This window comes from Littorina saxatilis, linkage group LG14, assembly GCF_037325665.1.
Source record: "Littorina saxatilis isolate snail1 linkage group LG14, US_GU_Lsax_2.0, whole genome shotgun sequence".
In the NCBI taxonomy this organism is placed as follows: Eukaryota; Metazoa; Mollusca; class Gastropoda; order Littorinimorpha; family Littorinidae; genus Littorina; species Littorina saxatilis.
This window is the reverse complement of record NC_090258.1, coordinates 40,499,966-40,524,724: the sequence shown is the minus strand read 5'-3', so window position 1 is coordinate 40,524,724 and position 24,759 is coordinate 40,499,966. Positions and strand designations below refer to the sequence as shown.

The following is a 24,759-nucleotide window of genomic DNA, read 5'->3' as shown; positions in this document are numbered from 1 at the left end:
GATCTAACGAATAAAAGAGCCGCAAACGCTCCTGGGGCGCATGAAAAATGCAGTTTCAACCCTTCGATTAAGGCTTGCAACCACACATCTATTTGCAAGTCTAAACAGGACCTACATAGTACAGGGACAAGTTATAACTCTCCGATATTGTAGGGGTAGTGCAGAATAGGATCACACACACCCACAGCTGGATGGCAGATGCAAAATTCAAGTATGGCACGAAACACGTGTGATGACCAGCGAATATCAATGGCAACATCTGAGACAACATTAAACACTAAATGTCGCCAGGAAGCTTTTGTGATACAAAGCCAATTAAATACAGTCACGCACAGCAACATCAATAACATCATCACTGTATTATCACCGACAACACCCCAACCAACACGACCGGTGTCACGAACAGAACTGAAACCTCTGCTGAACAATCCTTCTCATTGCGGTCAATGCGCATGCGCCAATCTTGGACTTAAAAAATGCGACATTTTGACCGAACGAACCATGGGTTATGATTAGGGTTTTTCTTTATTTGGTGTTTAACGTCGTTTTCAACCACGAAGGTTATATCGCGACAGGGTTAGGGTTAGGATTAGGGTTATGATTAGGGTTAGGGTTAGGGTAAGGGTTAGGGTTAGAGTTAGGGTTAGGTTGTTCACGACCTGATTAATCTCCCCATGTTAGCGCATGTTAGCGCATGCGCATTGACCGCAATGAGAAGGATTGTTTAGGCAGAGTTTTCAGTTCGTGACACCGGTAACACTATACACGCACGGAAGGGTTTCGCCAGTGATTTTCAGCGTGCATTGTCAGACTCTGATTCCACATGGCGTCCAGCTGCTCCCCCCTAGCAGCGGCCGCAAGGAGAGGGCAGTTGTGTCCCTTTTCCTTGATGCACGTCAGGCCTCTCTCCCACTGCAGGTCCATGACGCCATTGCCGTAGCCAACGTCATAGAAGGTGACGTTCGCAGCGATGACGGGCAGGATGCCAAAGAGATAGATGTCGTCAATCCAGAAGACGGGCGTGAAGCGAGCGGCACTGAACAGGAAGGGCACGAGGTCCCCGGTGATCATCACCGTCAGCCCGCTGCAGTAGTCGTAAGGGAACACCTTCTTCGCGCCGAACAGCCGGCCCGACACGGTCCACTTGCCATCGCGCATGACAGGCATGGTGTTGTTCTTCCACACGCTGCAGAAGATGGCGCGCCGCTTGTCCACCACCTGCGGCCAGTAGCGGTGGATCAGCTTGAACGTGTCGAAGAACACGTCGTCGTCTAGCTTGACCACCAGGCGAACGCGTGCGCAGTAGCGCGTGACCCAGCCGAAGCCCATGACGCCCTTGTGGGAGAGGTTGCGGTATGAGTCGAGGAAGTCGCCCTGGACCAGGTCCCCGTGGTGTCTGTGTTCCTCCTCTAGCGCCAGCTGCTCGGTGGCGTTCTCCACCCGTCCCAGCAGGAACACTCGCCGGACCTGCCACACACCGTATTCACTATTAGTGTTGTCAGTGTTTATACACAGTCATTTATGCCGCTCGTCATAAAAATAAAAATAACATCCTGGACAAATGCGTTTGGCCGAGGTTCTTTGTGAAAAGAAGGACGTGAAGGAGGAGAAGAGGGATGATGATACGACGGTGATGGTGATGGTGATGATGATGATGCCGATGTTGTCTATGTCGACGATGATTGTTATTATATTGTTATTATCCCAGCGAAGCTGGGGGTATCCCACGAACGCTATGCTGTAATCGACTTGAGAAATGTTCATGCCGATAATACATGATACAGAAGGATTCGTAGTGACATAACTGAGGCTTCAGTTGGGGATGGAAAATGATGATGATGAAGGATGATGAAGGATGATGAAGAATGATGAAGGATGATGAAGGATGATGAAGGATGATGGATGATGAAGAATGATGAAGAATGATGAAGAATGGTGGAGAATGATGGAATGATGGAATGGTGAATGATGATGAATGAATGATGATGATGAATGATGATGAATGATGATGAATGATGATGAATGATGATGAATGATGAATGAATGATGATGAATGATGAATGATGGGGTGATGATGATGATGAATGATGATGAATGATGGGTGATGATGATGATGATGATGATGATGATGATGATGATGATGATGAGAAGGGGGATGAGAAGGGGGAGGAGGAGGAGGACATATGATCTATACTACCTGTCCAAAGAAATAAACTACGCAAATGCATTTGGCTGAAAATGTATGTGCTGAGGCTTTTATGTTAAAACGAGTTAAAGTGTTAAAAGGCAATACAATTTCTGCCCCTACTGTATGCAACAAACAGCTTGATTTTCTTCATAAAACAGAAAGAATTCATCGCCCCCCCCCCCCCCCTCCATTAACAAAAAGCTTCGCTTTAAAACAAAAATAATGTATCCAAAAAGTATGTACATGGCCGATTCTTCCACCATATATTTGAGCAATCATACACCGTTTTTGGTTGATGCATGTTGGGTATTTCTACAACCCACCGAACTCTGACGTGGGTGTCATGATCTTCCGAGTGCATCTTTGGCTTGTGCTAGCATGTACACACGAAGGGTGATACGGCACTAGCAGGTCTGCAAATAAGTTGACCTGGGAGATTGGAGCAATCTTCAACCTTATTCCATCAGACTCAGCTGTGATTCGAACCCCCGAACCTTCCAAACGGAAAGCCAAAGTTCTAAACACTGTAAGATTATTGCACCCGTATGGGGAGTGGTTCAAAAACTCGTCCACCAAAAAGCGGCAAACACATTAGCTACCACAGTAGTTATGTACACATCTTGTAAAGACTGACCGTGAAGTGCAAGGCTAGGAAATACTTGGATTCCATAAAAGTTTCGCGCAACTTCTGACGCCGATCGACGTGTGCTGGGGCCGTATGCACAAAGAAGAGAATGTCTACTGGGCTTCCGTCTTCCGTCAGGCACAGCGAGTCGTTGCTAAGCAGCAGCGGGCCGTCGAGCGTTAAAGGGAGGTAATGAGAGGCTTTGTCTTGAGTCAAGTTGAGGTAGTGGATCACCTTCTGAATGTTGGTGCTTTTGGGTTGCCATGATACTGAAAAAACAAAAAACAAAAACCTGGTCAACTTCAAGAACAGTGTCCCAAATTTACACTCAAAATCAAATAGTCAACAGTCCACCAATAGACGATTTTCGGAAACACCTCCGTCGGGTCTGTATGAGTTTTTTGTTTGTTTGTTTGCTTAACGCCCAGCCGACCACGAAGGGCCATATCAGGGCGGTGCTGCTTTGACATTATAAGATGTTTGGTGGCTTGTTGACAGACCAGCTTTTTTGTTTCATCTTTATCGGCCCAGGCCACACACTAACGACCGTCGAGGCACGTAATGAATTTTGCAATCTTCTGACCACCATTTTTTAAGTCGGTTACTCCCATTACTGCAACCAATAACACAGCATGTTGACGCCATCGCTAATTTGGATGTAACGTGAGGTTTTTGTTATAACGTAGAGGAAAACACACCGTCCCGTTCAATTGCTTCCATCACGTTGAACAGACGATGCAGCGGTTGCTCGTCGAAATTTCTCGTCCAACCAGAATCGCTTTGGGTATCACGTGAGTTTTCCTTCTTTGTACCATGTAGGTGCCAAAACTGTTAACTGGTGTATTGACTGTGCGGATAATTACACATTAACATGCTTCCATTTGAAACTTCGAGGTCTTCATCGGGAATTGACGCCCGACCAAAGGTAATTGAAGCCCGACGGATTATCGGATTATAGGCTTTTGTAAAGTCTAAATGATCTGTTTCATTAAAACGCAAACTTGATTGAATTACAATTACATTTATTTTCGGTTTACCGGTTTACACGTGTATTTAATCATTTCTTACACGTGCATAAAATATTTATTACACGTGTATTTAATTATTTCTTACACGTGCATGGAATATTTCTTACACGTGTATTTCATCATTTCTTACACGTGCATAAAATATTTATTACACGTGTATTTAATCATTTCTTACACGTGCATGAAATATTTATTACACGTGTATTTAATCATTTCTCACACGTGCATGACATATTTATTACACGTGTATTTAATCATTTCTTACACGTGTATGAATTATTTATTACACGTGTATTTAATCATTTCTTACGCGTGCATAACATATTCATTACACGTGTATTTAATCATTTCTTACATGTGCATGACTTTGTTTTGTCTTTACCCTGTTTGCTTGGTCTTGCGTGCTTGGAGTGTGTTAAGCTTTTGTGTTTGCTTGCATGGAGTATGCTGAGTATGCTATGTTATGTAGATTGTGGGTCTTGTTCATTGTGTATGGTTTTATCATTAGTTATGTTAATTCTAGTTATTGTAAAGCGCATTGAGCATATACATGATTATGCGCTATAGCAAATGTCCATTATTATTATTAGTAGTAGTATTATTATTATACTGTTCAAAAAAAGAAACGCATAGCTTGTAATATTTGGTTAATTTAGTTATATGGCTACAAGGATATCCACCAAACTGCAGAAAATGTTTATCTGGTCGTCGACCTTTCGTCCATTGCCACAAGTGAGCTCTGCACGTGACGCATGCGTTATCAGTGGCTACAATGTCAAAATTGCTCATTTGGCATGACCACTCGTCATGCTTGAGTGTAATCTCGTGAAACTCGGGGATTATTGAGCTCTCACAATGTCTTCCAAAACCCATAAAAGCGGATTGTTCGCCACAAAGAAATCAGACGACAATTCAGCGACGAAAGATGGCCCGATTGAGCAGAGAAGACCGCCAAATTGCATTGGGTCGTTTACAAGCAGGCCAAAGTCAAAGTGCAATCGCCAGGCACTTCCACGTGTCCCAGAGCACCATCAGTAGACTGTGGGTCAGGTTTCAAGCCACTGGCTCCGTTGCTGACTTGCCACGAGCGGGAAGACCAAGGGCGACAACTGCTGCTCACGACCGCTTCATACGGCTCCGCCACCTCCGGAATCGTTTCCTCACGGGGGATAACCGGTCAAATGCCGAACAGAAGCCGAAGGCCGCTCATGACACGTGTGAAGGCAAGTTTTGTCTGTTTTCTAGGTATTGTTTGATTTATGTCGGGATTTAAGGTAAGCTACTGATTCAGCGATGACTAAATTTGTTTCTCGATGCATAAAAAGTCAGGGAGCGATTGATATTTGCCCGTAAATAGCCTTCAAAGCTGAAAATGTCCGCGATCGAGCACCGGAAATGGCTGTTCGATGGGTTTTGCAAGTAGAAATGTGCTTTATTTCACCAAATCAGCTCGTATTTGGTGTGGGTACGGGATTCTAGAGGACGAAGGAGTCATAAGATGTGCAAAGAAGTGCTATTTGGGAGTAGAATAAATCTTCCGAGACAGTAGACAAGAGAAGGTCATATTTGAGAGAAGCGCGTAGGCCGATTGTCTTTCCGACAAGCGAATGATACAGCAGATTAATCATTCGTTTTGACCAGAAACCTAGTCTCTAGTTTTTATGAATGAGTTTTTTGATTAAAACAATCACGAGAACTCTCTCGCTTAGCCTAATGGCTGTTCGATGGGTTTCGCAAGTAGAAATGTGCTTTATTTCACCAAATCAGCTCGTATTTGACATCGGTTTGGTATATATATATGCATATATATGCATATATATTCTAATCCTACCGCGAACTGGATAGCAGACGCGGCACGACTGTTGCACCACACTTTGAAGTAATCCCACACTTTGAAGTAAATTACTTCAAAGTGTGGGGATGTGCCCCACACTTTGAAGTAAACCCATTTTTTACTTCAAAGTGTGGGGGGATCTTCCCACACTTTGAAGTAAACTCAGTTTTTACTTCAAATTGTGGGGGGATCTTCCCACACTTTGAAGTAACTTACTTCAAAGCGTGGGACTTTTGCATCGCCTGTTTGAGCCTGATGATTTTGTCAAAAAAAATGGCAAAGTCTTTTGGATGAGTGAACAGAAAAAGTGAGCGAGCCAAGAAACATAGTGATGTTTGTTATCAGGCTTTAAGCAATGTCCCATTGTTGAGTGTGACGAAAACTCGTGGTGACGATTTTAAAACATGTTGGGTCACGCATGGTCCAACCTTACATGGTCCAACCTTACATGGTCCAACCTTACATGGTCCAACCTTACATGGTCCAATCTTACATGATCCATATATATATTATTGGACCATGTAAGATTGGACCATGTAAGATTGGACCATGTAAGATTGGACCATGCAAGATTGGATCATGTAAGGTTGGACCATGTAAGGTTGGACCATGTAAGGTAGGACCATGTAATATTGGACCATGTAAGATTGGACCATGTAAGATTGGACCATGTAAGGTTGGACATGTAAGATTGGACCATGTAAGATTGGACCATGTAAGGTTGGACCATGTAAGGTTGGACCATGTAAGATTGGACCATGTAAGGTTGGACCATGTAAGGTTGGACCATGTAATATTGGACCATGTAAGGTTGGACCATGTAAGGTTGGACCATGTAAGATTGGACCATGTAAGGTTGGACCATGTAAGGTTGGACCATGCAAGGTTGGACCATGCAAGGTTGGACCATGTAAGATTGGACCATGTAAGGTTGGACCATGTAAGGTTGGACCATGTAAGATTGGACCATGTAAGGTTGGACCATGTAAGGTTGGACCATGTAATATTGGACCATGTAAGGTTGGACCATGTAAGGTTGGACCATGTAAGATTGGACCATGTAAGGTTGGACCATGTAAGGTTGGACCATGCAAGGTTGGACCATGCAAGGTTGGACCATGTAAGATTGGACCATGTAAGGTTGGACCATGTAAGGTTGGACCATGTAAGATTGGACCATGTAAGATTGGACCATGTAAGATTGGACCATGCAAGATTGGATCATGTAAGGTTGGACCATGTAAGGTTGGACCATGTAAGGTAGGACCATGTAATATTGGACCATGTAAGATTGGACCATGTAAGGTTGGACCATGTAAGGTTGGACCATGTAAGATTGGACCATGTAAGGTTGGACCATGTAAGGTTGGACCATGTAATATTGGACCATGTAAGGTTGGACCATGTAAGGTTGGACCATGTAAGATTGGACCATGTAAGGTTAGACCATGTAAGGTTGGACCATGCAAGGTTGGACCATGTAAGATTGGACCATGTAAGGTTGGACCATGTAAGGTTGGACCATGTAAGATTGGACCATGTAAGGTTGGACCATGTAAGGTTGGACCATGTAATATTGGACCATGTAAGGTTGGACCATGTAAGGTTGGACCATGTAAGATTGGACCATGTAAGGTTGGACCATGTAAGGTTGGACCATGCAAGGTTGGACCATGCAAGGTTGGACCATGTAAGATTGGACCATGTAAGGTTGGACCATGTAAGATTGGACCATGTAAGATTGGACCATGTAAGGTTGGACCATGTAAGATTGGACCATGTAAGATTGGACCATGCGTGACCCAACATGTTTTAAAATCGTCACCACGAGTTTTCGTCACACTCAACAATGGGACATTGCTTAAAGCCTGATAACAAACATCATTATGTTTCTTGGCTCGCTCACTTTTTCTGTTCACTCATCCAAAAGACTTTGCCATTTTTTTTGACAAAATCATCAGGCTCAAACAGGCGGTGCAAAAGTCCCACGCTTTGAAGTAAGTTACTTCAAAGTGTGGGAAGATCCCCCCACAATTTGAAGTAAAAACTGAGTTTACTTCAAAGTGTGGGAAGATCCCCCCACACATTGAAGTAAAAAATGGGTTTACTTCAAAGTGTGGGGCACATCCCCACACTTTGAAGTAATTTACTTAAAGTGTGGGATTACTTCAAAGTGTGGTGCAACAGTCGTGCCGCGTCTGCTATCCAGTTCGCGGTAGGATTAGAAAATACATATTTATATACCAAACCGATGTCAAATACGAGCTGATTTGGTGAAATAAAGCACATTTCTACTTGCGAAACCCATCGAACAGCCATTAGGCTAAGCGAGAGAGTTCTCGTGATTGTTTTAATTAAAAAACTCATTCATAAAAACTAGAGACTAGGTTTCTGGTCAAAACGAATGATTAATCTGCTGTATCATTCGCTTGTCGGAAAGACAATCGGCCTACGCGCTTCTCTCAAATATGACCTTCTCTTGTCTACTGTCTCGGAAGATTTATTCTACTCCCAAATAGCACTTCTTTGCACATCTTATGACTCCTTCGTCCTCTAGAATCCCGTATCCACACCAAATACGAGCTGATTTGGTGAAATAAAGCATATTTCTACTTGCAAAACCCATCGAACAGCCATTTCCGGTGCTCGATCGCGGACATTTTCAGCTTTGAAGGCTATTTACGGGCAAATATCAATCGCTCCCTGACTTTTTATGCATCGAGAAACAAATTTAGTCATCGCTGAATCAGTAGCTTACCTTAAATCCCGACATAAATCAAACAATACCTAGAAAACAGACAAAACTTGCCTTCACACGTGTCATGAGCGGCCTTCGGCTTCTGTTCGGCCTTTGACCGGTTATCCCCCGTGTTCCTGTCGGCCTCATCTTCTGTCCAGGCTCTCCCCGGGCCACACCAATTATCGGACCAGACCGTGCGGAACCGCCTGCATGAAGCTGGTTTGAGAGCTCGCAGACCTCACAGAGGAGCTGTCCTTACCCGCCGCCATCGCCAGAACCGAGTGCAGTGGGGCAACCAGCACCTTCGCTGGACCGTCCGGAATCACTGGAGACACGTGTGGTTCAGCGACGAGTCCTACTTCCTGCTCCAGCGACATGATGGTCGGAGGAGGGTCTACCGGAGAGTAAACGAACGTTACGCGCCCAACTGTGTGGATGAGGCACCCGTTCATGGTGGTGGAGGCGTCATGGTGTGGGGGGCGATCAATACCGCTGGAAGGAGCACCCTGGTGCACGTCCAAGGGCGCATAACTGCCCAGCGATACGTGGAGGAAATTCTGCGCCCACACGCCCTTCCTCTTCTGGCTGACCAGGATGCCATATTCCAGCAGGACAACGCTCGCCCGCACACAGCACGACTCACCACCCAGTTCCTCACCGACCACCATGTCCAGGTGCTTCCCTGGCCATCCATGTCGCCAGACATGAACCCGATAGAACACCTCTGGGATGAATTGGACAGACGTGTGCGCAGGCGAGAAGAAGTGCCGGCAAATCACCGCGATCTATTGCAGGCACTTCAGGAGGAGTGGGACACCATCCCACAGCAAGATATCCGGCATCTGATCCAGTCCATGCCCAGAAGGTGCCGGGCAGTTGTTGCTGCTCAAGGGAGTCACACCCCCTACTGACTTGACAGCCTCGGCACCCAATCGTATTGATTGACTGATTGATTTGAAGATGCAAATGAACTGTGTGTGCATTCAACTGTGTCCATACCAAATTTCAAACAAATAATCTAAATATTTCATTTCATTTTCATTTCATTTCATTTTCATTACTTTATTGTCCCATCGCTGGGAAATTCGGGTCGCTTCCTCCCAGTGGAAAGCTAGCAGCAACGGAGTCGCGCTACCCAAGTGTCTGCGTGTTTAGGTGTATTCAGCCACCTGCACTTATGGCAGAATGACCAAGGTCTTTTACGTGCCATTGTGATGACACGGGGGTGGGACATGGCTTCCGTCTCTGGGTCTGCACATAAAGTTGACTGTGGATTTTCTGTTAATTTTTTCGAAAAATAAAACAAATTTGGCAAGTAGCAACTATGCGTTTCTTTTTTTGAACAGTATATAAGTTACAGCTCCGTCCATCCATGGTATCGCGTGATATTTTGTCGAGACTGGGTCAATGAATATGATGACGTCACTTGAGGCTATGCCGCGGCAAATCTTTCTTCTTTCTGGCTTGACTTCTAATGATGAACCGGTCAAAAACTCACACAACCATGCTGTATTTAGGTCAACTATATTTGAAGCTACTTATGTTGGTGAGAAAATTGAAAAGACGACATATGTAATGGGAAAGAAAACCCGCTTTTATTTTTTTTTTTAAATGCTAAAAAAAGCAGAACAAACTCGATGCCTTTGACAACCTCTAGAGGAATTCTTGCTGGACTCTGTGCAGCTCAGGGAATACATGTTTCTGAGGGAAAAAAACCCACAGATCTGCAAAAAGAGTCTGCAGTTGCCAATTTCCTTGGGGTAGGGTGTATGGAGATGGGGTGGTGGCGATGGTGGGCTGGACCTAGTTTTGTTTGTTTGTTTGTTTGCTTAACGCCCAGCCGACCACGAAGGGCCATATCAGGGCGGTGCTGCTTTGACATATAACGTGCGCCACACACAAGACAAAAGTCGCAGCACATGCTTCATGTCTCACCCAGTCACATTATTCTGACACCGGACCAACCAGTCCTAGCACTAACCCCATAATGCCAGACGCCAGGCGGAGCAGCCACTAGATTGCCAATTTTAAAGTCTTAGGTATGCCGGAGTTCGAACGCACGACCTCCCGATCACGGGGCGGACGCCTTACCACTAGGCCAACCGTGCCGGTCTGGACCTAGTGTAAGAGAGGGAGGGCAAAGATCTTCAAGACTACGTAGCCTGGAAGATCTTTGGAGGGGCTTCCCAAATGTATGTAGGGATACAGAATCTGACCAGGCGGGAGATTAGATGAAATTTAGCTTTTGAGAGGGGAGTTTTGGTCTCTTCTTAAGAAAAAAGATGAATTTCTTCGGTAAGGGGAGAAGGACCCAGGATCTTCTCCCCCCCCCCCCCCCCCCCCCCCCCGCCCCCATGTGAATGAAATCCCCACCAAGAATATAGCATTTGATTGACGAAAACGCCCGGTTCTGTGCATCGTGTCGGCCATTCAGCCCGGTAATTGGCGTGTAATGTGTAGCAGATTCTGTTTGGGGGGCTGACGAATACTCTTGACAAGGTTAGGTAAACTTCTGGATGTGAGGCGCGTTTCCTAGGCTGGCGAAACTGGGCTGGCTTGCAAGTATACAGAGAAACGAGCAAAGGAAGCGAAGAAGGATTACCCCAACCTAATGATGTGGTGAGTCTATATGGCACTGCTTCCTTCTCGTGTGAGCAATCGTGTCAACCACCACAGATGTGTCCAATGTTTTACGCGAGGCAGCAGAAAAGTATTGACATACCAGTCAATTGCAAAGCAAACATCCATGGTACAAACATGGTGTGCGCGAAACTGAATGGCATACGACATGCCATTGCAAACAATGCGAAGGTTGTGGACGTCTAGGTGGTGAACGAGGAATTCATTTTGAAACTCACAGCTTGTTGGAAGCTAGTTTCCAAAACTATCTTTATTCACTTTTAAGCCACATCATTTTGCCAACGGTAGGAAAAGTAGCAGAGAGTACGCTCTAACTCCTTGCAGAAAAGGTTGTCGCGGGACGGGCAACAGACAAACAAACAGACAGACAGGCACGGATCTGTCATAATGTGAGAGCGTGGATCGGCCCCCCCCCCCCCCCTTTCTAATTAAAACCGCCATCAGGCGTACGGGCCCGTTTTTTCCTCAGCCGAGCAATAAATCGCAGGTCCCCTTTGTGTGGCCGTCTCATGTCGTTTTCGTTTGTCCGCTCACCCGCTGCGACGTCTTTGTCCAATCATCCAGCAAATTTCTGCCTCAGTGAACCCCGACTAAAATATGCACAGAATAAGATGTGTCCTTTTTAAAGTAAAAAAAATGTGAAAATAAACTCGATTCTAAGGTGGCGATTTTAGACATTTCATTTTTACTGATACAACACAGGTTGAAATTCAGTTTCTGCCTACTTGTATTATTTCATAAATTAAACCAAACATCCGAGTGCATGCTAGCAACTAGAGAGCCAGAACGGAAGCACACACAATGACCTTAGGTTTTAACAAGTAATTTGTTACACTGATGGTGTTCTTTCTGAAATTGGATTACATTTTTCCTAGATTCCGTCTAATTTTTTTTCCATTACTCCTAGCGTCTACTTATATGAGGCCCAAATCAACTGTTGAAAATGCCCAAAAGTTGTACCAACATTTGAAGAAATAACCTGGCTTTTAAGGAAATGTCTTGGTTTGTACACTGAAGGCGTATATTTTTACGTTACCTTTATACGCCACCCTACCCCCCTAAAACAAGTGACGTGTTTAAACACAAGTTCCCACAAAATGCCTTGGGATAAAGCATTTTTAAGCTTTTTTTGATGAGAAAAGATATTGTGTTTAATTGGTCAGACTTTTAATAGCCAGAACGCACTCTATTGTTTTGAAAAACGTCATGCGTATGACGTCACACCAGGTTGCCATGAGTATTATATGCAAACATTAAACCCTCATTAAGCACTCGCTTATTCCAACAATCAAAAACAAACCTGATAAGAGCTGGTTCGAAACAATAATAGAAATAAGAATAAGTGTGTCAGCTTCTGGTTTTGGGAAAGATTGAGGCTTGATTTCAGCGATGAAACTGAGAACGGTGAATTTTGTTTGTTTGTTTGTTTGCTTAACCTTTGCCGTGCTTCCTGGGTTCACCTGTACCCAGAGACACACTAAAATCATTGTAACTCTGGAACCATTAAAGGTATCGTTTTGAAATTTTAAGTATCTCTCACACACCTAATTTGCTCTCTGTCTGCAAATTTTTAGTGTGTACATGACAAAACATTAAAATTAATTGATTATGATAATTTACATACACACTACCGATGGCGCGGGTTCACACAAACCCATACTTTTAAAGAGTAGTAGTGATTGTAACTATCCCTCTGCCGACGGCGTGGGTTCTGCTACACCCATAATTACCAAAGCGGCGGAACAGTGTCTGTCAGCCTGTTTGTCTCCAAGAGACTGTCTGTCTCTCTGTCTGTCTGTCCGTATCTCTCTGTCTGTATGTCTGTTGTCAGTTCCTCTGTCTGTCTGTCTGTCTATCCGTCTATCTGTCTATCCGTCTATCTGACTGTCTGTCTATCTGACTGTCTGTCTCTGTCTCTCTCTCTCTGTCTCTCTCTCTCTGTCTCTCTCTCTTAGTCTCTCTCTCTCTGTCTCTCTCTCTTAGTCTCTCTCTCTGTCTCTCTTTCTTAGTCTCTCTCTCTCTCTTTCTTAGTCTCTCTCTCTCTTTCTTAGTCTCTCTCTCTCTCTCTTTCTTAGTCTCTCTCTCTCTTTCTTAGTCTCTCTCTCTCTCTTTCTTAGTCTCTCTCTCTCTCTCTTTCTTAGTCTCTCTCTCTCTCTTTCTTAGTCTCTTTCTCTCTTTCTTAGTCTCTCTCTTTCTTAGTCTCTCTCTCTCTCTCTTAGTCTCTCTCTCTCTTTCTTAGTCTCTCTCTCTTAGTCTCTCTTTCTTTCTTAGTCTCTCTCTCTCTCTCTTTCTTAGTCTCTCTCTCTCTCTTAGTCTCTCTCTCTTTCTCTCTTTCTTAGTCTCTCTCTCTCTTTCTTAGTCTCTCTCTCTCTTTCTTAATCTCTCTCTCTCTCTCTTAGTCTCTCTCTCTCTTTCTTAGTCTCTATCTCTCTTTCTTAGTCTCTCTCTCTCTTTCTTAGTCTCTCTCTTTCTTAGTCTCTCTCTCTCTCTTTCTTAGTCTCTTTCTTTCTTTGTCTCTCTCTCTCTCTCTTAGTCTCTCTCTCTCTCTTTCTTAGTCTCTCTCTCTCTTAGTCTCTCTCTCTTTCTTAGTCTCTCTTTCTCTCTCTCTTTCTTAGTCTCTCTCTCTCTCTCTTTCTTAGTCTCTCTCTCTCTCTCTTTCTTAATCTCTCTCTCTCTCTTTCTTAGTCTCTCTCTCTCTCTTTCTTAGTCTCACTCTCTTTCTCTCTTTCTTAGTCTCTCTCTCTCTCTTTCTTAGTCTCTCTCTCTCTTTCTTTGTCTCTCTCTCTCTCTTTCTTAGTCTCTCTCTCTCTTTCTTAGTCTCTCTCTCTTAGTCTCTCTCTTTCTTAGTCTCTCTCTTTCTTAGTCTCTCTCTCTCTTTCTTAGTCTCTCTCTCTCTTTCTTAGTCTCTATCTTTATTTGGTCTCTCTCTCTCTCTCTATCTTTATTAGTCTCTCTCTCTCTCTTTCTTAGTCTCTCTCTCTCTCTTTCTTAGTCTCTCTCTCTCTTTCTTAGTCTCTCTCTCTTTCTTAGTCTCTCTCTCTCTTTCTTAGTCTCTCTCTCTCTCTTTATTTGTCTCTCTCTCTCTATCTTTCTTAGTCTCTCTCTCTCTCTTTCTTAGTCTCTCTCTCTCTCTCTTTCTTAGTCTCTCTCTCTTTCTTAGTCTCTCTCTCTCTCTTAGTCTCTCTCTCTCTTTCTTAGTCTCTCTCTCTCTTAGTCTCTCTCTCTTTCTTAGTCTCTCTTTCTCTTTCTCTTTCTTAGTCTCTCTCTCTCTCTCTTTCTTAGTCTCTCTCTCTCTCTTTCTTAGTCTCTCTCTCTCTCTTTCTTAGTCTCTCTCTCTCTCTTTCTTAGTCTCTCTCTCTCTCTCTTTCTTAGTCTCTCTCTCTCTCTCTTTCTTAGTCTCTCTCTCTCTCTTTCTTTGTCTCTCTCTCTCTCTTTCTTAGTCTCTCTCTCTCTTTTTTTTAGTCTCTCTCTTTCTTAGTCTCTCTCTTTCTTAGTCTCTCTCTTTCTTAGTCTCTCTCTCTCTTTCTTAGTCTCTCTCTCTCTTTCTTAGTCTCTATCTTTATTTGTCTCTCTCTCTCTCTCTCTTTCTTAGTCTCTCTCTCTCTCTTTCTTAGTCTCTCTCTCTCTCTCTTTCTTAGTCTCTCTCTCTCTTTCTTAGTCTCTCTCTCTTTCTTAGTATCTCTCTTTCTTAGTCTCTCTCTCTCTCTTTATTTGTCTCTCTCTCTCTCTATCTTTCTTAGTCTCTCTCTCTTTCTCTTTCTTAGTCTCTCTCTCTCTCTCTTTGTTAGTCTCTCTCTCTTTCTTAGTCTCTCTCTCTTTCTTAGTCTCTCTCTCTCTTTCTTAGTCTCTCTCTCTCTTAGTCTCTCTCTCTTTCTTAGTCTCTCTTTCTCTCTCTCTTTCTTAGTCTCTCTCTCTCTCTTTCTTAGTCTCTCTCTCTCTTTCTTAGTCTCTCTCTCTCTCTTTCTTAGTCTCTCTCTATCTCTTTCTTAGTCTCTCTCTCTCTCTTTCTTAGTCTCTCTCTCTCTTTCTTTGTCTCTCTCTCTCTTTCTTTGTCTCTCTCTCTCTCTCTTTCTTAGTCTCTCTCTCTTTCTTAGTCTCTCTCTCTCTCTCTTTCTTAGTCTCTCTCTCTTTCTTTGTCTCTCTCTCTCTTAGTCTCTCTCTCTTTCTTAGTCTCTCTTTCTCTCTCTCTTTCTTAGTCTCTCTCTCTCTCTTTCTTAGTCTCTCTCTCTCTCTCTTTCTTAGTCTCTCTCTCTCTCTTTCTTAGTCTCTCTCTCTCTCTCTTTCTTAGTCTCTCTCTCTCTCTCTCTTTCTTAGTCTCTCTCTCTCTCTTTCTTAGTCTCTCTCTCTCTTTCTTTCTTAGTCTCTCTCTCTCTCTTTCTTAGTCTCTCTCCCTCTCTCTTTCTCAGTCTCTCTCTTAGTCTCTCTCTCTCTTTCTTAGTCTCTCTCTCTCTCTTTCTTAGTCTCTCTCTTTCTTAGTCTCTCTCTCTCTTTCTTAGTCTCTCTCTCTCTTTCTTAGTCTCTATCTTTATTTGTCTCTCTCTCTCTCTATCTTTCTTAGTCTCTCTCTCTCTCTTTCTTAGTCTCTCTCTCTCTCTCTTTCTTAGTCTCTCTCTCTCTTTCTTAGTCTCTCTCTCTTTCTTAGTCTCTCTCTCTCTCTTTCTTAGTCTCTCTCTCTCTCTCTTTCTTAGTCTCTCTCTTTCTTAGTCTTAGTCTCTTTCTTAGTCTCTCTTTCTTAGTCTCTCTCTCTCTTTCTTAGTCTCTCTCTCTCTTTCTTAGTCTCTATCTTTATTTGTCTCTCTCTCTCTCTATCTTTCTTAGTCTCTCTCTCTCTCTATCTTAGTCTCTCTCTCTCTCTTTCTTAGTCTCTCTCTCTCTTTCTTAGTCTCTCTCTCTTTCTTAGTCTCTCTCTCTCTTTCTTAGTCTCTCTCTCTCTCTTTATTTGTCTCTCTCTCTCTCTATCTTTCTTAGTCTCTCTCTCTCTCTTTCTTAGTCTCTCTCTCTCTCTCTTTCTTAGTCTCTCTCTCTTTCTTAGTCTCTCTCTCTTTCTTAGTCTCTCTCTCTTTCTTAGTCTCTCTCTCTCTTAGTCTCTCTCTCTTTCTTAGTCTCTCTTTCTCTCTCTCTTTCTTAGTCTCTCTCTCTCTCTCTTTCTTAGTCTCTTTTTCTCTCTCTCTCTTTCTTAGTCTCGCTCTCTCTCTCTTTCTTAGTCTCTCTCTCTCTCTCTTTCTTAGTCTCTCTCTCTCTCTTTCTTAGTCTCTCTCTCTCTTTCTTAGTCTCTCTCTCTCTTTTTTTGTCTCTCTCTCTCTCTCTTTCTTAGTCTCTCTCTCTTTCTTAGTCTCTCTCTGTCTCTCTTTCTTAGTCTCTCTCTTTTTCTTAGTCTCTCTCTCTCTTAGTCTCTCTCTCTTTCTTAGTCTCTCTTTCTCTCTCTCTTTCTTAGTCTCTCTCTCTCTCTTTCTTAGTCTCTCTCTCTCTCTTTCTTAGTCTCTCTCTCTCTCTTTCTTAGTCTCTCTCTCTCTCTCTTTCTTAGTCTCTCTCTCTCTCTCTTTCTTAGTCTCTCTCTCTCTCTTTCTTAGTCTCTCTCTCTCTTTCTTTGTCTCTCTCTCTCTCTCTTTCTTAGTCTCTCTCTCTTTCTTAGTCTCTCTCTCTCTTTCTTAGTCTCTCTCTCTCTCTTTCTTAGTCTCTCTCTTTCTTAGTCTCTCTCTCTCTTTCTTAGTCTCTCTCTCTCTTTCTTAGTCTCTCTCTCTCTTTCTTAGTCTCTCTCTTTATTTGTCTCTCTCTCTCTCTATCTTTCTTAGTCTCTCTCTCTCTCTTTCTTAGTCTCTCTCTCTCTCTCTTTCTTAGTCTCTCTCTCTCTTTCTTAGTCTCTCTCTCTTTCTTAGTCTCTCTCTCTCTTTCTTAGTCTCTCTCTCTCTCTTTGTCTCTCTCTCTCTCTATCTTTCTTAGTCTCTCTCTCTCTTTCTTAGTCTCTCTCTCTCTCTTTCTTAGTCTCTCTCTCTTTCTTAGTCTCTCTCTCTTTCTTAGTCTCTCTCTCTCTTTCTTAGTCTCTCTCTCTTTCTTAGTCTCTCTCTCTCTCTTTCTTAGTCTCTCTCTCTTTCTTAGTCTCTTTCTCTCTTTCTTAGTCTCTCTCTCTCTCTCTCTTTCTTAGTCTCTCTCTCTCTCTCTTTCTTAGTCTCTCTCTCTCTCTTTCTTAGTCTCTCTCTCTTTCTTAGTCTCTCTCTCTCTCTCTCTCTTTCTTAGTCTCTCAGTCTCTCTCAGTCTCTCCCTCCCCTTTCCCTCCCCCTCTCCCTCCCCTGCAAGAGGTCGGTGAAGGGAGAAACTCGATGCAACCACTGAAGTAGCGCTGTGGGTTTCCCTGAACCCACCCCGTCGTTAGAGAAATAAACGGTAAAAACCCTCTTTCAAATGTATGGGTTCAGACAAACCCGCATCGTCGTTAGAGGAATAAACGGTAAAAACCCTCTTTCAAATGTATGGGTTCAGACAAACCCGCATCGTCGGGAGTGTGTAGTCAAAAGCGGCATCCGGCAAAGGTTAACGCCCAGCCGACCACGAAGGGCCATATCAGGGCGGTGCTGCTTTGACATATAACGTGCGCCACACACAAGACAGAAGTCGCAGCACAGGCTTCATGTCTCACCCAGTCACATTATCCTGACACCGGACCAACCAGTCCTAGCACTAACCCCATAATGCCAGACGCCAGGCAGAGCAGCCACTAGATTGCCAATTTTAAAGTCAGTCTTAGGTATGACCCGGCCGGGGTTCGAACCCACAACCTCCCGATCACGGGGCGGACGCCTTAATTACCACTAGGCCAACCGTGCCGAGAACGGTGAATGTAACACACACATTTAAGTTGAAGTCATAGAACAGCAGGTGCTTCACACTGAATCAGAACTCCAACTCTCTTTGTAATCAGTGCTAGATTTTATCGTAACGGGTAAGCTGTATTTTCGCAACGAATGTAGGAAGTAACAAAAACATCTTGATTCTGTGAATATAAAATGCTTCCTTTCATCTTGTGTCGTCCACGTGACAACACGTAAACTTGGTGTCATGTCCCGTGTCGGGAAGACTTCCGATGTCGTAACTACATATATGTACTTGCTAACGATTGCATCGATGAAGCAGACGTGTTCCAAGTAGTGTGTGTGTGTGTGTGTGTGTGTGTGTGTGTGTGTGTGTGTGTGTGTGTTTGTGTGCGAATGCGTGTGTGTATGTGTGTGTGTGTGTGTGCGCACGCAAACACACAAACAAACAAACAAACAAACAAACAAACAAACAAACACACACACACACACACACACACACACACACATACACACACACACACACACACACCCATATACACCCACACACACACACACACACACAAGGGGTGTCCATTTCTTTTGACTGCTTTACGACCAGTTCGCTATGTGGAGTGGAAGTCTTGTCGTTATCAACACCAGCTTTCGCTATGCACTAGTTAACAGTAACACAGTCGTGCAAAAAAAGGTCTTACGCTCCCTGCCCAACGGGGGTGTTTTTCCTACCTCAGAATACAGAATACAGAATACAGAATACAGTATTTATTGAGCCAAGTGACATTAAAAAAACATTTAAAGCACAAGGAATTTAGCGTAGTGTTGGTAAAATCACGCACACACACACACCCACACACACACTGACACACACACACACACGCCCACACATTCACTGACATACACACCAACACACACACGCCCACACTACAGCAGTCACGATCACACCATCACACGCAGGGCAGACATGAGGTAAAACAAATGACAATCATCTATTAAAAGAAAAGGTACAAAGAGTGGTCTAAGATGCTGGTGGAAGGGTCTACACAGAATACAATTTTATAATCTAATGCATAGTTAGAACTAGCCCATCCCCTCCACCCACCCACTCATGAATGACTAAAATAATGCAGCTAAAAATATAGAAAAAAAATAAAAATCACACATCAAAGTCCATTTCTCGACGTACCCTTTCGCAATGGACCCTGTGTTTACGCGAATAAACATTCTGACTTCTGACTGTTTCTCTGTCTCTGTCTCTGTCTCTGTCTCTGTCTCTGTCTCTGTCTCTCTCTCTCTCTCTCCGCATGTAATAAAGTTCTGAGTTCTCTCTCTCTCTCTCTTTGTCTGTCTCTCTCTCTATATAACATAGTTACCGGTTTTTTCGTGAGTTTGCATCAGCTGTTAATAAACAACAAGGGTCAACATAGATCGCACTTGCCTAGCTGAACACCAAGATTACATTGTTGTTGCCTGATTCGACGTAACGAGAACTGTCAAACACCTGTGCGGTTAAAACTTGGAACAGGATTCATCTCAAAAGGGCCTAGGCCTGATCGACAAATGCGCTAATACGTAATCACTATACAGTCTAAACGCATCATTACACCCCCGGTATAGGGGTGTGTATAGGATTCGGTCGATGTGTTTGTGTGTTTGTGTTCGCATATAGATCTCAAGAATGAACGGACCGATCGTCACCAAACTTGGTGAACAGGTTCTACACACACAGACAGACAGACACACACACATACACCACGACCCTCGTCTACGTTAAAATATTTAGTCAAAACTTGACTAAATATAAAAAGCGACATGACAGTTTTAAACTGTCATTTGTTTATGTAAGCTCAGGGTTGCTGAGAAAAAGAAATGATAGAACTCAAAATATAGAACTCAAAACACAGGTACTTTGCAGTTTCATGTAAATAAAATAAAATAAACAAGTTAGTAACGATACGGGGGAGTAACGAGATGCTCCCGATCTGAGCAATAAAATGTAGATGCGATAATTTGCAAACATCTCTTTAACACAATCTGCATCTTGTCCGTGATTCATGTCGGCAAAGAACATGTGGTTCTCAACTCAGAAGACCCCTTTGTCATCTTCCAGTGTGAAATTCAGATCTGCCCCAAGTACGTGCATTGATCTGAGCAATAAAATGTAGAAGTGATAATCTGAAAAAAAAACTCTCTGCGCGTGAATGCTGCCACGTTGTTATCAGTTCGATGTCTTTCATCCAGAGCAGGGATTAACACACTTTTACATCAGCAGTTTGTTGTGAGTATTCGCAAACTGCTTTCAATTACCTGTCGTCTGTTATAGCTTGAAGTAGGGGTCATTCAGTCACCCAACAAGACAGTGCTTGTTTTACTGACACGTTCTCATGCACGACATGTCGTAAATGCAAGTTCTAACGATTGTTTTTAGTTGCACTGATAGAAAATGTCGATATTAGTAAACTTATGCCATTTCCTAATGTTTATTTCATTATTGGCATATGGATATGGCTAATGTGTGGATTACCTATTACGACACACAAAGCGTTCTATATCCGAAAAGGGGGGCTACTCCAACGTATTTTCAAAAGTGTCCTCCAGCCTTAAGCAAATAATGGATAGAGAGACAATAGTATACATATAATTTAATTTACCTTTTTTATGCCGCGGACAATTTTTTATTTTCGCTGAAACGTAATTTCTTTTTCGCGGAAATCCGCGATTTCGCGGACAATTCCCATGCCTGTTTCATTCATGAAGTGTGCGTATTTTTTCTAGAAAAAAGGCGTGTCCCCTGTTTTAAGCGAACACTGTTTTCCTGGTGCACTACCTCTGTTTTTAAACAAATCAACACAAAAAAACAGCTGCCATAATTCCTCTTTATTTGAATGAATGTCAACTTCAAAAAGATTGTTTTAGAGTGCAGATGAAAAACAATCAATGCATGAAGAATTTGAAACAAAAACCAGTTCGTTATACCTACCTTAGGTGTTCTTAGAGCCACGAGAGCGGGGGAGAGAGTGGGAGAGAGTGAGAGAGAGTGAGAGAAAGAGTCCACGATTTTCTTCTTTTTATATTTAGTCAAGTTTTGACTAAATATTTTAACATCGAGGGGGAATCGAAACGAGGGTCGTGGTGTATGTGCGTGCGTGTGTGTGTGCGTGTGTGTGTGTGTGTGTAGAGCGATTCAGACTAAACTACTAGACCGATGTTTATGAAATTTGACATGAGAGTTCCTGGGTATGAAATCCCCGAACGTTTTCTTCAGTTTTTTGATAAATGTCTTTGATGACGTCATATCCGGCTTTTCGTGAAAGTTGAGGCGGCACTGTCACGCCCTCATTTTTCAACCAAATTGGTTGAAATTTTGGTCAAGTAATCTTCGACGAAGTTCGGACTTCGGTATTTGCATTTCAGCTTGGTGGCTTAAAAATTAATTAATGACTTTGGTCATTAAAAATCTGAAAATTGTAAAAAAAAATAAAAATTTATAAAACGATCCAAATTTACGTTTACCTTATTCTCCATCATTTGCTGATTCCAAAAACATATAAATATGTTATATTCGGATTAAAAACAAGCTCTGAAAATTAAATATATAAAAATTATTATCAAAATTAAATTGTCCAAATCAATTTAAAAACACTTTCACCTTATTCCTTGTTGGTTCCTGATTCCAAAAACATATAGATATGATATGTTTGGATTAAAAACACGCTCAGAAAGTTAAAACAAAGAGAGGTACAGAAAAGCGTGCTATCCTTCTTAGCGCAACTACTACCCCGCTCTTCTTGTCAATTTCACTGCCTTTGCCATGAGCGGTGGACTGACGATGCTACGAGTATACGCTCTTGCTGAAAAATGGCAGCTACTTGACTAAATATTGTATTTTCGCCTTACGCGACTTGTTTCCTTTCGAGTGTGTGCGTGGGTTTTGTTAACAAATCGGAAAAATAGAAGCGTTCAGTATTCCCCCGTATATTCGGAGGTGTATAGGTTGCACTCTGGTTTTTTTTCTTTCTTTGTTTGTTTTTGTTCGTTCGTTCGTTCGTTCGTTCGTTCGTTTTTATATTTAGTCAAGTTTTGACTAAATATTTTAACATCGAGGGGGAATCGAAACGAGGGTCGTGGTGTATGTGCGTGTGTGTGTGTGTCTGTGTGTGTTTGTGTGTGTGTGCGTAGAGCGATTCAGACTAAACTACTGGACCGATCTTTATGAAATTTGACGTGAGAGTTCCTGGGTATGAAATCCCCGAACCTTTTTTTCATTTTTTTGATAAATGTCTTTGATGACGTCATATCCGGCTTTTCGTGAAAGTTGAGGCGGCACTGTCCCGCCCTCATTTTTCAACCAAATTGGTTGAAATTTTGGTCAAGTAATCTTCGACAAAGCCCGGACTTCGGTATTGCATTTCAGCTTGGTGGCTTAAAAAATAATTAATGACTTAGGTCATTAAAAATCTGAAAATTGTAAAAAAAAAAAATTTTTATAAAACGATCCAAATTTACGTTTATCTTAGTCTCCATCATTTGCTGATTCCAAAAAAATATAAATATGTTATATTCGGATTAAAAACAAGCTCTGAAAATTAAAAATATAAAAATTATTATCAAAATTACATTTTCGAAATCAATTTAAAAACACTTTCATCTTATTCCTTGTCGGTTCCTGATTACAAAAACATATAGATATGATATGTTTGGATTAAAAACACGCTCAGAAAGTTTAAACAAAGAGAGGTACAGAAAAGCGTGCTATCCTTCTTAGCGCAACTACTACCCCGCTCTTCTTGTCAATTTCACTGCCTTTGCCATGAGCGGTGGACTGACGATGCTACGAGTATACGGTCTTGCTGAAAAATGGCATTGCGTTCAGTTTCATTCTGTGAGTTCGACAGCTACTTGACTAAATATTGTATTTTCGCCTTACGCGACTTGTTTTGTTTACGGTAATTACCCAGAAGACGCTGATCAAGCATCCTCACGTTTGTCTGTTTTCCTAAAGCACAGAGAGGTTGTCATGCACTCTCTACTTATTTTGGCCGAGAAAATAATGAGATAAGAAAAACGACAGACCTGTAAGACAAACTTCTGGTTCTTGACTCCAGAGGGCAAAGCCACAAAAAGAAGTACACTGATACTAAACTTGATAACAAAGGGATAGGTGTTTTAGGAAAAGCCATAATCGGTGTCCTAACCACAGTGTACATACGCTTGAATACAAACACACACACACACACACACACACACACACACACACACACACACACACACACACACACACACACACACACACACACACACACACACTACATGAAGAAAACATTTCGTTTTTGCTATTAAGAAGGAAGAAGAGAACAAATCGGTTCAGACAACAAAAACAAAATATCCATAAAACACTGCTGTAAATATCCGAAACAAAACCCTTACCTAACCCATACCCAAAAAGACTGCTAACATTTCAAAATCAAGCATAAAAGAAACAAGAAAGAACGAATCTGTGTAAGGTAAACATTTCGTTAATTTACATGTGTACAGTTAATCGTTCGGTAAACCAACTTTTTTCTTCTTTCTTTTTGTTTAAATCACCGCTGAACATTTTTGAAAACAATCATTCTGGTTCTTTCCATTTACCTGGTCTACGGAGGAAATAGTGGCTGAAGTCCAAATACTGGATTCCGTTGTCAAAGTGATCGGTGGCGTTGGATGACAGAAGAATCAAAAGGAAGGAAGAGAAGGTGAAGAAGACTACAGCCAGTCTGAAGCATGTCCTGGTTTTCATTGCCACTGTAGGGTCCCTCACTCGCTGCAGGTCGCGACTGTAATGGAATCACGTCGGGGTATCAGATGTAAACACAAGTAAATGAGAACTACAAGTTGATATCACTCTTCATTGGCTCTGTTGATTATTAAAATTTGGTGGATTGCCTCGTCGGTGGTGTACGGTAGCACCTGGTTTTGTCGGTTTAAAGCCATGACAAGGGCCTAGTCGTCGTGTTTTGAACCGGCATAGCGTCAGCTCTGTTTCCCACCGCGCGCAGACAAGTATGGATAGACAAGCCCTCACGCCCGTAAAAACCGCTTGCTTCTCTTTTTATAACGAACCGCCCACTGAGCGTCGTCGTCCCGACCTAATTCCAACATATGTCATCTATAATATTGCAGTCTGGGTAGGGGAAATCCTTTCATGCAATGACGTCAGCGCCTTTCTGCGATTGGTGAATGCATTTCGGAGCCAGACAATAACATAATGTCAGTCACGCTTGAAAGTAACGCTACTTGATTTTGCTTTCCAAACTTAAACGAAGTGAACGGGAGCATAGGGTCAGTTATTAACTTAACTTGCCTCGAACAGTGAAATAAAGGGAATATAAAGTACACAAATACGAACGCAGACTCGGAAACTCGAAAACTCGAGTCGAGTCAATACTCAACCCCACGCTCGAGAACTCAAGTGTAATATTTGAAAGACCAAAAAGCAATGTACTCACGTTAAAATGACGAACACGGAACGAATAACGGCGACGTTTCGACCTAAGGGTCTTCTTTAGGCACAAAAACACAAAAGTACACACACAAAAAAGAAGAAAGACGATAGAACAAATAAAGAGGAGAACAACTGACAAAACAACTGCACTGCACAAACCAACAGGTGACAAAGACAGAGAAGCAAGGGAAGCTACCCGAGGGGAATGAAAAGCGGCAGTTTTGAGGTCTGTAGACCAAACAAAATGTGTGGGGGGGGGGGGGGGTTGCGTGAAAGGGAACGAAAGAGGAGACTCACGTACCCGTGCGGACACACACACACACACACACACACACACACACACACACACACACGCGCGCGCACACACACACACACACACACATACACACAAGGAATATTTGAAGTTATAATCTCCCT

General features: G+C 42.7%; 1 protein-coding gene across 1 annotated transcript; it reads right to left on the bottom strand.

The window, feature by feature from the left end:
* Window positions 1–578: 578 nt before the first annotated feature.
* Window positions 579–23,902, bottom strand: LOC138947764 (beta-1,3-galactosyltransferase 5-like). Its single transcript, XM_070319326.1, has 3 exons — window positions 23,490–23,902; window positions 2,823–3,082; window positions 579–1,467 (listed from the first exon to the last, which is right to left on the bottom strand). The coding sequence occupies exons 1-3, from the start codon at window positions 23,635–23,637 to the stop codon at window positions 760–762; spliced, it is 1,116 nt and encodes a 371-aa protein (XP_070175427.1). The 5' UTR covers window positions 23,638–23,902; the 3' UTR covers window positions 579–759.
* Between the last annotated feature and the right edge of the window lie 857 nt (window positions 23,903–24,759).